The sequence below is a fragment of the Oncorhynchus kisutch genome, linkage group LG3, assembly GCF_002021735.2.
Source record: "Oncorhynchus kisutch isolate 150728-3 linkage group LG3, Okis_V2, whole genome shotgun sequence".
NCBI classification, from domain to species: domain Eukaryota; kingdom Metazoa; phylum Chordata; class Actinopteri; order Salmoniformes; family Salmonidae; genus Oncorhynchus; species Oncorhynchus kisutch.
The window spans coordinates 46,367,104-46,382,498 of record NC_034176.2 but is presented as its reverse complement, the minus strand read 5'-3'; the positions used below and the strand labels follow the sequence as shown (position 1 = coordinate 46,382,498).

At 40.7% G+C, this 15,395-nt stretch overlaps 1 protein-coding gene across 1 annotated transcript in view; it reads right to left on the bottom strand.

Annotated features, from left to right (window-relative positions):
• Positions 1-15,395, bottom strand: part of LOC109883870 (protein FAM189A2) — a 59,432-nt gene that overhangs the window by 5,023 nt on the left and 39,014 nt on the right. The window contains exons 6-8 of the mRNA XM_020475891.2: positions 14,753-15,025; positions 9,335-9,422; positions 395-583 (exon numbers count right to left, since the gene is read on the bottom strand). Of these exons, the coding sequence (XP_020331480.2) occupies positions 395-583; positions 9,335-9,422; positions 14,753-15,025 (550 nt within the window). The remainder of the gene's footprint in view (positions 1-394; positions 584-9,334; positions 9,423-14,752; positions 15,026-15,395) is intronic.

Below are 15,395 nucleotides of genomic sequence, written 5' to 3'. Positions count from 1 at the left end.
AAAGTGTCTGCCAAATGGTATCATATTAAATGTGAATTTGTGCAAGGGAAATGTTTGTAAATGTAGTCACACTCTTCAGAGAATGAGGAGATTCTAAAACACACGCATGCAGATACTGTAGATTTACTGAGGACAGACTGTTCCAGAACTATAAAGTTGATATAATCCTGTTTTTGACTGTCGGAGCCACTGTGTGTGTGTGTGTGTGTATGTGTGTGTGTGTGTGTGTGTGTGTGTGTGTGTGTGTGTGTGTGTGTGTGTGTGTGTGTGTGTGTGTGTGTGTGTGTGTGTGTGTGTGTGTGTGAGTGTGTGTGTGTGTGTGTGTGTGTGTGTGTGTGTGTGTGTGTGTGTGTGTGTGTGTGTCTGCACATGTGCATGGGTAACCCTGCCTTACCTTTGGCAGCCAGGTCCAATAGTACAGGGTCACTGTAGGAGCGCATGATTCTCTGGCGCTGAGACCTCCTGACGGGGGGCACCGGGGCACCCTGGGGGGGTTTGGCCTGGAGCAGGGGGGGTGATGGGGGAGAGGGGTAAGACGGGGGAGACGTGGGCACCGCCATAACCGTCGTCTGGGGAGCAACGTCTGAATCACAGGAACACAGGAACACAATTAGGAGGAGAGGGGTAGGGGGGCACTAAAACAGACACACATAAAAAGCACAGAGTCAGTCAGTTAGGAGAGGGGTGGGTACGCCTCCAACTCAATCATCAAGTTTGCGGACGACACAACAGTGGTAGGCTTGATTACCAACAACGACGAGACGGCCTACAGGGAGGAGGTGAGGGCCCTCGGAGTGTGGTGTCAGGAAAATAACCTCACACTCAACGTCAACAAAACTAAGGAGATGATTGTGGACTTCAGGAAACAGCAGAGGGAACACCCCCCTATCCACATCGATGGAACAGTAGTGGAGAGGGTAGCAAGTTTTAAGTTCCTCGGCATACACATCACAGACAAACTGAATTGGTCCACTCACACAGACAGCATCGTGAAGAAGGCGCAGCAGCGCCTCTTCAACCTCAGGAGGCTGAAGAAATTCGGCTTGTCACCAAAAGCACTCACAAACTTCTACAGATGCACAATCGAGAGCATCCTGGCGGGCTGTATCACCGCCTGGTACGGCAACTGCTCCGCCCTCAACAGTAAGGCTCCAGAGGGTAGTGAGGTCTGCACAACGCATCACCGGGGGCAAACTACCTGCCCTCCAGGACACCTACACCACCCGATGTTACAGGAAGGCCATAAAGATCATCAAGGACATCAACCACCCGAGCCACTGCCTGTTCACCCCGCTATCATCCAGAAGGCGAGGTCAGTACAGGTGCATCAAAGCTGGGACCGAGAGACTGAAAAACAGCTTCTATCTCAAGGCCATCAGACTGTTAAACAGCCATCACTAACATTGAGTGGCTGCTGCCAACACACTGACAATGACACTGACTCAACTCCAGCCACTTTAATAATGGGAATTGATGGGAAATGATGTAAATATATCACTAGCCACTTTAAACAATGCTACCTTATATAATGTTACTTACCCTACATTATTCATCTCATATGCATACGTATATACTGTACTCTATATCATCGACTGCATCCTTATGTAATACATGTATCACTAGCCACTTTAACTATGCCACTTTGTTTACATACTCATCTCATATGTATATACTGTACTCGATATCATCTACTGTATCTTGCCTATGCTGCTCTGTACCATCACTCATTCATATATCCTTATGTACATATTCTTTATCCCCTTACACTGTGTATAAGACAGTCGTTTTGGAATTGTTAGTTAGATTACTTGTTGGTTATTACTGCATTGTCGGAACTAGAAGCACAAGCATTTCGCTACACTCGCATTAACATCTGCTAACCATGTGTATGTGACAAATAAAATTTGATTTGATTTGATTTGGGTAGGGGGGAAGGAGGTGGGTTGAGGGGTAGGGGAAAGTGGGACACCAAGAGAGAGTAGGCAGAGGGAGGGGTTACAGATTCATATCTAGTGTAAATAGGGGTCATAAACCAGTCGCTGATACACCTGCGTTTCTTCAGGAAACTCCCCAAGCTAATGTTGTTACTCTATCCTTAGGAAACTCCCTAGAGACTAGATTTAATGAGAACCATGCATAAACAGCTATACCTTCTCTATGCGTAGCGCTCACTCCTCTCTTGCCCCTCTTTAACTCTGTCTTTCTGTCAGTTTTTTTCCCTTTCTTTCTTCCTCTCCCTTAAGTGTGTGTGGTGTGACAAATTATACCCGGGTCACACCCAAAGCTCCATCTCTATCGCACAGGCACTGGACCTTAGAAAGGGAAAGTTACAATTTGAATTGTTTGATCATATTGTCTCTGTCTGACTTTTTTCGCCACGTCTTAATCTTCTCAGCTTGACAAACGTGTCTCTCTACTCTAAAATAGTTCCAGACTGGGAGTGAAACTACACTTTCACAGAGATTGAAGAAAGGGAATAAACGTTCCCATCCTGAGCTGTATGTATGAAGGAGACGGAGTTTGTGAGAGCTAGATAGAGGGTGGGTGGGGGTGGTGAATGTAACATCTGAGACTGAAATAAATGTTCTGATAATACATTGATGGCATAGCTGTCAGTGGGTGAATCTATGACGGAAGGGCAAGGTTAAGACCCATTCATCTGACTGGGACAACTATAGCAGTACACTGGGATACAGCAACTGTAGCAGTACTTTCACTGGATAACTATAGCAGTACTTTCACTAGGATAACTATAGCAGTACTTTCACTAGGATAACTATAGCAGTACTTTCACTGGATAACTATAGCAGTACTTTCACTAGGATAACTATAGCAGTACTTTCACTAGGATAACTATAGCAGTACTTTCACTAGGATAACTATAGCAGTACTTTCACTAGGATATATCTGAAATGAGGGTGTTATATCTTATTTTTACCTGTGTTAGAATAATAAAGAGTTTAGTTTCTAAATGACCTTATTTTGTTGTATTGATTCCTAACCATTTGTTTAGTTTTTTAGCATATCAGTACTTTCACTGTAAGTTAGTAGTAACTATAGCTGTAATGGGATAGCTACAGACAGACATCCGACTAGCAACAGGACTCTCTCAGCAAGGATCTCGAGTGCCGCAGCGGTCTAAGGCACTTCATCTCAGTGCTAGAGGCGTCACTACAGACCCTGGTTCAATCCCGGGCTGTATCACAACCGACCGTGATTGGGAGTTCCATAGGGCAGTGCACAATTGGTCCAGAGTCGTCCGGGTTAGGGGAAGTTTGGCCAGAGAAGGCCGCCATTGTAAAATAAGATTTTGTTGTTTACTGTCTTGCCTAGTTGAATAAAAAATAAAAGGATACAAGTTCGCGGATGCTTTGTCAGGACACACACGTTTAGCTTTTTCCAAGGCTCACATGTGTTAATGTGAATTATGATGGTGGAAAGAAGATATGAGAGATTCATACCGAGGTTTGGACATGTCCATTCACAGGATGCCCTGTGTTTTGCATATAGTCTGTAATTTATAGGTAGGGACAGTTTTATTTCTCAGTTTCTTAACTGGCATTTCCTGCATTATTCATTAGGTTTGCTGTATGGGGTCAATTTCATGCCATATGTATTGAATTGAAAAATTTAATAAATCGTGAACATGAAAAATAAAGTTGAGAATGTAAGCATTATATTTCTGAGGACTGGTGAAATAATGGATGTTGAAATCAAAAACCAAACAACTGAAAGCAAAATGTATAGAATTGTAAACAAAAATAAGATATCAAAAGCAAAACCACAAAACTTGTAAGCAAATAATTTTAAAGCGAGAGCAAAACTCTTAATGCTGATGAAAAATATATTTGAAAATGAATGAAAAAATCATTTTCGGTTAAACTTTCCCAGCACTCGTATCTTTGCTTTCAAAGTCTATCATGTTCATTGATTGGGTCAAGACGAACCGTCACTCCAAAAATAGAGGACCAATGGAGACTCACTGTCTACACCTCCCTCTAAACCCCTCCCTTCACAGAAAAATAATGCCAAAACTCGAAAGAAACAGAATTCGAAAGCAAAGATACGAGTAGAATAACCAGAAGGTAGTACATGCAGGCAAGAGTGTGGGCAAAATCTATTCAATAGGATTGGTTGCTGGGAAAGTTTAACCGAAAATATCTTTGCATTCTTTTTCAAATATTGTTTTTTCATAATTTGTCACAGAGTTTTGCTTCTCGCTTTAAATTATTTGGTTACAAGTTTTTGGATTTTGCATTTGATGTCTTATTTTTGTTTACAATTCTATAAATGTTTCTTTTAATTGTTTGGTTTTTGATTTCAACATCCATTATTTCACCCGTCCTCAAAAATATAATGTTTACATTCTCAACTTTATTTTTCATGTTCATGATTTATTTCATTTTGAATTCAATACATATGGTGGGAAATTGACCCCATATTTATGCTGGTAAAACAATTCCAAGGAAATGTTCTTTGACAAGATGTCTCCAATCAATAAATCAACCAATGTCTGGTTGTGTGTGGGTGTTTGGTGGGGTGGTCGAACCCAGGTCCAGCAACTGTTAAGCCAACACCTAAACCATTATGCCAAGAGTTCCGAACCTCTTGATGAGCTCACTAGGTGTTACCCACCCCTTTTCTCTATACCTATACTTTTCTCTATACCTTTTCTCTATAAGTCCCTCACGTATACAATCCTCTCCAATGGCCTCACGAGTGCCATCCCACTTCTGACATGACTGTCAAGCTATTCTGACCTCTTGGCGAAATGGTTAACGTGTTGGATTGACACTCGCAGAGCCCGGGTTTAAGTCCCGGTCGCGGCTGTCAACAGTGAAGAGGCGACTCCGGGATGCTGGCCTTCTAGGCAGAGTTCCTCTGTCCAATGTTTGTGTTCTTTTGCCCATCTTAATCTTTTATTTTTATTGGCCAGTCTGAGATATGGCTTTTTCTTTGCAACTCTGCCAAGAAGGCCAGCATCCCGGTATCGCCTCTTCACTGTTGACGTTGAGACTGGTGTTTTGCGGGTACTATTTAATGAAGCTGCCAGTTGAGGACTTGTGAGTCATCTTGTTTCTCAAACTAGACACTCTAATGTACTTGTCCTCTTGCTCAGTTGTGCACCAGGGCCTCCCGCTCCGCTTTCTATTCTGGTTAGGGCCAGTTTGCTCTGTTCTGTGAAGGGCGTAGTACACAGCGTTGTACGAGATCTTCAGTTTCTTGGCAATTTCTCGTATGGAATAGCCTTCATTTCTCAGAACAAGAATAGACTGACGAGTTTCAGAAGAAAGGTTTTTCTGGCCATTTTGAGCCTGTAATCGAACCCACAAATGCTGATGCTCCAGATACTCAACTAGTCTAAAGAAGGCAAGTTGTATTGCTTCTTTAATCAAAACAACAGCTTTCAGCTGTGCTAACATAATTGCAAAAGGGTTTTCTAATGATAAATTAGCCTTTTAAAATTATAAACTTGGATTAGCTAACACAACGTGCTATTGGAACACAGTAGTGATGGTTGCTGATAATGGGACTCTGTACTAGAGGTCAACCGATTAATTGGAATGGCCGATTAATTAGGGCCGATTTAATGTTTTCAGACCAATCGGTAATCTGCATTTTTGGACACCGATTGTGGCCGATTACATTGCACTCCAAAAGGAGACTGCCATGGCATGCTGACCACCTGTTACGCGAGTGCAGCAAGAAGCCAAGTTAAGTTGCTAGCTAGCATTAAACTTATCATATTAAAAAAAATCTATCTTAACATAATCACTAGTTAACTACACATGGTTGATGATATTACTAGTTTATCTAGCTTGTCCTGCGTTGCATATAATCGATGCGGTGCCTGTTCATTTCTCATTGAATCAAAGCCTACTTCACCAAAAAGGTGATGTTTTAAGAAGCGCATTCGTGAAAAAATCACTGTCGTTGCACCAATGTGTACCTAACCATAAACATCAATGCCTTTCTTTAAAATCAATACACAAGTATATATTTTTAAACCTGCATATTTAGTTCATATTGCCTGCTAACATGAATTTATTTTAACTAGGGAAATTGTGTCACTTCTCTTGCGTTCTGTGCAAGCAGAGTCAGGGTATATGCAGCAGTTTGGGCTGCCTGGCTCGTTGCGAACTGTGTGAAGACCATTTCTTCCTAACAAAGACCGTAATAATTTGCCAGAATTTTACATAATTATGACATAATATTAAAGGTTGTAAAATGTAACAGCAATATTTAGACTTAGGGATGCCACCCGTTAGATAAAATACATAAGGGTTCCGTATTTCACTGAAAGAATAAACGTTTGTTTTCGAATTATCGTTTCCTGGATTTGACCATATTAATGACCTAAGGCTTGTATTTCTGAGTGTTATTATGTTATAATGAAGTCTATGATTTGATATTTGTTGTGAAAAAAATGTATTTTCTTTTTATCCTCTTGGTCTTTCATTCAAAATATTCACAAAAATCAAACCTTTAATTGAAGTAAAATGTATGTGAATTTTTTTTTTTTCCGAAACGTGTGCCCAATTATTGACAATCTAACTGAAGTATATTCCCATTCATATTTTACGTTTTTTAGTTAATCTGAGTGATTAAGACTACTTCCTGTTTCACTGGGGTATAAATATGAGGTGACACACAGGCCAAGTTCCCATAGTCATCCATCACTCTGGGAAAGACCTGAGAATACAGTAATGATGTGCAACAAAAGGTTGTTAAGTTGCACAAATCAGGAAATGGCTATAAGAAAATAGCTCAAAAGGTTGAAAATGCCCCTTTCCACTAAACAGGGCAATAATTAAGAAGTTTAACCACAAGTTGTTTGGGAGGGTTACCATAAAAAAAAACGCTGGAGCTCCCCTGCGTGCTCAGTCCCCTCCTGTACTCCCTGTTCACCCACGACTGCATGGCCAGGCATGACTCCAACACCATTATTAAGTTTGCAGACGACACAACAGTGGTAGGCCTGATCACCGACAACGACGAGACAACCTATAGGGAGGAGGTCAGAGACCTGGCCGGGTGGTGCCAGAATAACAACCTATCCCTCAACGTAACCAAGGAAATTATTTTGGACTACAGGAAAAGGAGGACTGAGGATGCCCTCATTCTCATTGACGGGGCTGTAGTGGAACCGGTTGAGAGCTTCAAGTTCCTTGGTGTCTACATCAACAACAAACTAGAATGGTCCAAACACACCAAGACAGTCGTGAAGAGGGCACGACAAAGCCTATTCCCCCTCAGATTCTACAGCTGCAACATCGAGAGCATCACTGGTTGCATCACTGCCTGGTACAGCAATTGCTCGGCCTCTGACCGCAAGGCACTACAGAGGGTAGTGCGTATGGCCCAGTATATCACTGGGGCTAAGCTGCCTGCCATCCAGGACCTCTACACCAGGCGGTGTCAGAGGAAGGCCTGCACACAGAGGAAGGCCCGCACTCCCGCACATTGGCTAACCGGGCTATCTGCACTGTCTTTTTACTGTTGTTTAATTTCTTTACCTACCTATTGTTCACCTAATACCTTTTTTGCACCATTGGTTAGAGCCTGTAAGTAAGCATTTCCCTGTAAGGTCTACACCTGTTGTATTCAGCGCACGTGACAAATACACTTTTATTTTATTTTATTTGATCAAACAACAAGCTCAAGCGCCTATAGTTTGCCAAACGTTACTGGAACTTTCCATGGGGCCGGGTTCTATGGTCAGATGAGACCAAAATAGAGCTTTTGGGAAACAAACACGCACCAGAAGTGGGTTTGGCGTAGACACATAGACAATAAAGACTTTTTTCACAGCCTGTTTTGCTCATATTTACTAAGGGTGCCAATATTAGTGGAGGACACTGTATTATTATTAACATTATTAACATTCCCCATCTTAGCTACTGTTGTATCAATATCTTTTGTCCATGACAGTTTACAATCCAGGGTAACTCCAAACAGTTTAGTCACCTCAACTTGCTCAATTTCCACATGATTTATTACAAGATTTTGTTGAGGTTTAAGGTTTAGTGAATGCTTTTAGGTTTGAAATATTTAGTACCAACTTATTCCTTGCCACCCATTCTGAAACTAACTGCAGCTCTTTGTTAAGTGTTGCAGTCATATTCAGTCGCTGTAGTAGCTGACGTGTATAGTGTGGAGTCATCTGCATACATAGACACACTGGCCTTACTCGTTAGTAAAGTGTTTTATTTTTTTAAAGTAAGTGGCCTAGAGAGATGCTTGATTCTTCCTGGATTATGTTGGAGAGGGTTCCATTAAAGAAGACCCTCTGTGTTCTGTTAAGGCAGGTAATTCTTGTTTCACACTATAGCAGGAGGTGTAAAGCCATAACACATACATTTCTCCAGATCGTTAATGTCAAAAGCCGCACTGAAGTCGAACAAAACAGCCCGCACAATCTTATTATCAATTTCTCTCAGCCAATCATCAGTCATTTATGTAAGTGCTGCGCATGTTGAATGTCCTTCCCTACAAGCGTGCTGAAAGTCTGTTGTCGATTGGCATTGAATCTGGTCAAAACACATTTTTTTCTAGAAGTGTACTATTGGTTGGTAACAGGCTGATTGGTTGGCTATTTGAGCCAGTAAAGGGGGCTTTACTATTCTTAGGTAGCGGAATTACTTTTGCTTCCCTCCAGGCCTGAGGGCACACACTGAGGGCTTAAATTCGGCTTAAATTGATATGGCAAATAGGAGTGGCAATATCGTCTGCTATTATACTCAGTAATTTTCCATCCAAGTTGTCAGACCTCGGTGGCTTGTCATTGTTGGTGGACAACAATATTTTTGTTCACCTCTTCCACACTTACTTTACTTTTCTCAATTATAATGCTGGTCTTTCAAAATATTTTTTATCCACTGTTAATGTGTCGGGATCCTTCTCTTGCATGGCACTCGCTGCAGACTGTGGGACATCCACGGCCATCCACAGCCATCTCACTCCTTACTCCTTCAGCTATTTTCACTGCCTCTACATAGGAGACCTGCTGGTTAATATTTAAATATATGTTCATATAAGGCTTAAACATATATTTATATATCTGTAATTTACATATAATTAAATACATGTACATACATGTTAAAATATCTGTCAATATAATTTTTCCATATGGGCCACATTGTCCTATGAATTTTTATATCTAATAAAATATCTTACATTGTGGTTGTGTTTTGGTATGTTCAGACCTCTGACGCCATACCGCTTAATGCACTATGCTACACTACTCTGCCCAACCCAGTACTTGTCCCACCTCTCTCTCAAGCTTTATTACAGTATGTCGGTCCATCAATCCATCCACATCCTTGTGTCCTACCTCTAATTGATGTACCCGCCTCTGAGCTGTTATTCAACTCTTCTGTCAACTCTGTCAGATCCGTCACGGGAATCTGAATCTCTGTCTCCTGAAGATAACATAGTCATTCAATATTATACTGTAACTGGAGATTGGGAGACATTAATAAACCACACAGTTATGAAAAAACAAAAGTAATTATCCAGGGTTGGGGTCAATTCTGAAATGAGTTGTGAATTCCCATTTAATTTCAATTCAATTCATGAATATGAATTGGCCACACCCCACAGGAAGCAGAATTAATATAATTTGAATTAAAGGAAGCCTATTTGGCTGGCATGAGAATAAACCATGGGGGAAAGCATCTTCCATTCGCTATTTACAGTTGAAGTCAGAAGTTTTCATACCCCTTAGCCAAATACATTTAAACTCAGATTTTCACAATTCCTGACATTTAATCCTAGTAATAATTCCCTATCTTAGGTCAATTAGGATCACCACTTTATTTTCAGAATGTGAAACGTCAGAATAATAGTAGAGAGAATTATTTATTTCAGCTTTTATTTCTTTCATCACATTCCCAGTGGGTCAGAAGTTTATATACACTCACTTAGTATTTGGTAGCATTGCCTTTAAATTAGTTAACTTGCGTCAAACGTTTCGGGTAGCCTTCCACAAGCTTCCCACAATAAGTTGGGTGAATTTTGGCCCATTCCTCCTGATAGAGATGGTGTAGCTGAGTCAGGTTTGTAGGCCTCATTGCTCGCACATGCTTTTTCAGTTCTACCCACACATTTTCTGTAGGGTTGAGGTTAGGGCTTTGTGATGGCCACTAACCACAAGGTAGCCTAGTGGTTAGAGCGTTGGACTAGTAACCGGAAGGTCCCCGAGCTGACAAGGTACAAATCTGTTGTTCTGCCCCTGAACAGGCAGTTAACCCACTGTTCCTTTGCCGTCATTGAAAATAAGAATTTGTTCTTAACTGACTTGCCTAGTTAAATAGAGGTGAAAAATAAATACATTTGCAACCAAGCTTTAACTTCCTGACTAATGTCTTGAGATGTTGCTTCAATATATCCACAAAATTGCATCCCCTCATGAAGCCATCTATTTTGTGAAGTGTACCAGTCCCACCTGCAGCAAAGCACCTCCACAACATGTTACTGCCAACCCCATGCTTCACGGTTGGAATGGTGTTCTTTAGCTTGCAAGCCTCCCCCTTTTTCCTCCAAACATATCGATGGTCATTATGGCCAAACAGTTCTATTTGTGTTTCATCAGACCAGAGGACATTTCTCCAAAAAGTACGATCTTTGTCCCCATGTGCATTTGCAAACCGTAGTCTGGCTTTTTTTATGACGGTTTTGGAGCAGTGGCTTCTTCCTTGCTGAGCGGCCGTTCTGGTTATGTCGATATAGGACTTGTTTTACTGTGGATAGAGATACTTTTGTACCTGTTTCCAGCATCTTCACAAGGTCCTTTGCTGTTGTTCTGGGATTGATTTGCACCTTTTGCACCAAAGTATGTTCATCTCAAGGAGACAGAATGCGTCTCCTTCCTGAGCGGTATGATGGATGCGTGGTCCCATGGGGTTTATACTTGCACACTATTGTTTGTACAGATGAACATGGTACGTTCAGGCATTTGGAAATTGCTCCCAATGATGAACCAGAGAAAGAAGACCCTCTGTGTTCTGTTAAGGCAGGTAATTCTTGTTTCACACTATAGCAGGAGGTGTAAAGTTGTGGAGGTCTACAACTTTTTTCCTGAGGTCTTGGCTGATTTCTTTAGATTTTCCCATTATGTCAAGCAAAGAGACACTGAGTTTGAAGGAAGGCCCTGAAATACATCCACAGGTACACCTCCAATTGACTCAAATTATGTCAATTAGCCTCTAAGAAGCTTCTAAAGAAAAACCCTTGAATGTCATTTTCTGGAATTTTCCAAGCTGTTTAAAGGCACAGTCAACTTAGTGTATGTAAACTTCTGACCCACTGAAATTGTGATACGATTCATTTTAAGTGAAATAATCTGTTAAATAAATAATAAATTACTTATGTCATGCACACAGTAGATGTCCTAACCGACTTGCCATAACTATAGTTTGTTAACAAGAAATTTGTGGAGTGGTTGAAAAACATGTTTTAATGTCTCCAACCTAAGTGTATGTAAACTTCTGACTTCAACTGGAAGTGCATCATCTATGCATGTCATCTACATGTATTTTTTCCGCTGCCCCTGTTTCGAAACAGGTGCATGATAATGGTCCATTCTAAATCTAAACAAATGTCACACATATACTATTTGGTATATGTAAAGATAAGATGAAATCAAGACTATTCTGAACGGTGAGAATATTAGCCTATCACTTGTGAATCATATATTATCACTTGTGAATGAAACAATGCCTTCACAACTAAAGTGGCCAAATAACTTTTTAAATTAAGCACATTAATCCGCTTTACAAGGGTGTGGAGCCTAACTGGCATATATAAACAGCGCGTGAGTTTCAAGTTTGGGGAAGATGATTTTCACCATAAAAATGCACATTTATAATAAAAGCATTACATACATAAATGCATTTGTGATCACTTTTGATAATGGTGTTTTCCGCTTACAGCCTACTAGCATGAGCGCATTGCTGCGCTTATAATGCGAAGAAATAGCCTAACAGATTATCAACATTTTAAGATAATTGTTCTGATCTGTTGCGTCAGCCACATTGTATAAAACAGTTTTTTTTTTATGCTAGTGATTGTATTAATTTGGGATCTATCGCATCCCTCAACTGTCCCAGACTATATTTATTTATTGCATAGAATAGATCGACTTTTGTACTACGAGGGAGAGTAGATTGACATAGGCTAGTGCTTTTTCTGTTTGTTAGGCACTCATCTTTTGGTTGACAGTTCTTCCAATATTTTCAGTATGCACCTCGGAATTGGATAAGGACGCACGCAGTTGCGTCCCCGATCACCTGACGGAGAGCAGTGTGAGTGAGAGACGCTTCGGATTGCGTAGGACACTCAGGGAGAAGGACACAACGCAGCACTCCGGTCCGCAAAAGGCATGTTTTTTTTTGGGTGCATTATGGCCACAAAGGGAATGCTGCTGGGAAATTCGTGGCATTATCAAGTGTTTGTCAAATTGTGAATGAGAGACTATTGGAGTGTGTACAGCCTGCGCAAAAACAACGCAGAGCTCATGCCTTTCAAGTGAATTTTTCCATCATTAGAATCATGCAGCCTTACAATGTATTAAACATCAAAACATATAGCCCGACGTTTGTAGAACAACTAAAGTTACATTAGTAACTCTAAATTAAGCATATAGGAGTACCTATTTCTTTATTAAGAGCTTAACACGTGCTTCTACACCTGCATTGCTTGCTGTTTGGGGTTTTAGGCTGGGTTTCTGTACAGCACTTTGAGATATCAGCTGATGTACGAAGGGCTATATAAATACATTTGATTTGATTTGATTTGATTAACACAGAATAAACGCATGAGCGCACTCCCTCAAATGTTTGGAGAAAATATTTACATTATATTCAGCTTTGTTCAATTGTATTCTTCATACTATAAAATAATGCCACGGAATTATAGGCAAATCTTGTCTGCTAAATGAACTAGTGTAGCCCACAGCCATTTGGCACAGCCACATTAGGAACAACTTAAGGACAATTTAGAGTATGCAATTATTTTCTTCTGAAATAGACTACATTTTCTTCATATCATGCTTCTATAGACCTGTCTAAAACAAATAATGGATTTATTGTGAAGGTTTAGGCTATATTACATGAATTTATTAGACTAAAATGGCTTGTAGGCTATGTGTGGAAGCCAGGAGATGCTAAATGTGTTTATGTTAATTATATGTCAATTACCATGAGACCGACAGTCTCATGAGACCACAGCCCTAGTCTTGGGTCAATAAATATTCAACCCCTTTGTTATGACAAGCTTAAATAAATTCAGGAGTACCCCACACATACAATAATCTGTAAAAGATATGAAGGTCAGTCAATCTGGAAAATATCAAGAACTTTGAAAGTTTCTTCAAGTGCAGTTGCAAAAACTATCAAGAGGTAATGATTAAACTGTCTCTCATGAGGACCGCCACAGGCTGCAGAGGATAAATTCATTAGAGTTACCAGCCTCAGAAATTGCAGCCCAAATTAATGCTTTACAGAGTTCAAGTAATATACACATCTCAACATCAACTGTTTAGAGGAGACTGCATGGATCAGGCCTTCATGGTCCAATTGCTGCAGAGAAACCACTACTGAAGGACACCAATAATAAGAAGAGACTTGCTTGGGCCAAAAAACACGAGTAATGGGCATTAAATCTGTCCTTTGGTCTGATGAGTCCACATCTGAGATTTTTGGTTCCAACCGCTGTGTCTTTGTGAGATGCAGAGTAGGTGAACGGATGATCTCCGCATGTGTGGTTCCCACCCTGAAGCATGGAGAAGGAGGTGATGGTGTGGGGGTGCTTTGCTGGTGACACTGTCAGTGATTTATTTAGAATTCAAGGCACACTTAACCAGCATGGATACCACAGCATTCTGCAGCAAATACGCCATCCCACCTGGTTTGCGCTTAGTGGGGTAATCATTTGTTTTTCAACAGGACAATGACCGAACACACATCCAGGCTGTGTAAGGGCTAATTGACCAATGAGAGTGATGGAGTGCTGCATCAGATGACCTGGCCTGGTTACTACATGATTCCATATGGGTTATTACATAGTTTGTATGTCTTCAATATTATTCTACAATGTAGAACATAGTACAAATAAAGAAAAACCCTTAAATGAGTAGGTGTGTCCAAACTTTGACTGATAATGTATGTAAATTAAATCTGTATTTTAGTTCCAATAAATTTGCTAAAACATTTCACTTTGTTATAAAAAATATATTTAACTCATTTTGATTTCAGGCTGTAACAAAATGTGGAATAATTCAAAACTAATATTTTAAATAGTATGTGTATTATTTGCATTAATATGTTGCATATCCTTTTGATAAAATAATTGTCAAATGAACCAAACTTTCATGCTCCATGGTTTGAATTGGTTTGAATTCCATTCTAATTCCTTCAATTAAAATTCTGCTTCTTTATTGGGGTGTGGCCAATTCAATTTAAGTGCATTGTTTGAATTGAACTCAGAAATTCCAAATTGACTCCAACCCTGCAACTATCAATACAAAGCATTTACAACTCAAAGGTATCACATTGCTGCATAACTTTATTTGAAGTAACTGAGTTTTTGTTGGAATACAACTTGGAGCATGCTGACTGGATGGGGGCCAGCCATTCCCATTGTTTTGCAATAAACAATGCTAATGTTAAACTGTAACTGAATGACTATCTAGATCCATAGTCTATTTTCAAGGTACCCATAAAATGATATAAATGTAATCTGCTGTAAGTACCTGTGTTGCGGTGGCCAGGGCGGAGCCTCCAGTAACAGCTTCGTAGGGAGGGGGTGGGTCTAAAGGACTGAACACCTCTACTCCTTTAATCCTGGCACCATAGATATGAGGTAGTGGTGTCACACTGTCCCCAAACATCCTGCGAGCCAGCCGTGGTGTGTAGGAGTAGAAGGTTGAAAAGTAGGAGGGGGGAGGGGCAGGGGGGACAAACTCATCCGGGTCAGGGATAATAGTTGGCTCCTCCACCTCCTCTGCAATTGGCCTGGGATCATCCTAATAGAGGGGGAGATAAGCCCCTTTATTGAGATGCACCTGTAGTGTTGACAAATTAAAAAAGCATTGGTCAATATGGAGCAGAGTATGTGAGCGGAGCGGAGCTGGAGCGGCCCGAGGAGCAGTATGCCCAATTTGACAGGAGCACAGAGCGAGATTCAAAAAATTTGGAGCATCGGACTTCGCTCCAGTAGCGCTCACTTCACGAGTTCAGGGCATGCCTGGCCCAGCATGTATTTGTAGTCTACTTCTGTGCTGCTATAGCCCCTTGCTTTAGCTACTGTCATGGAGTTCGATGAATATTTTCACAAAGAATTTAATAAAACACACAGGTGCAAAATCAAGGTGATTTACAAAGATGAGGACCAAT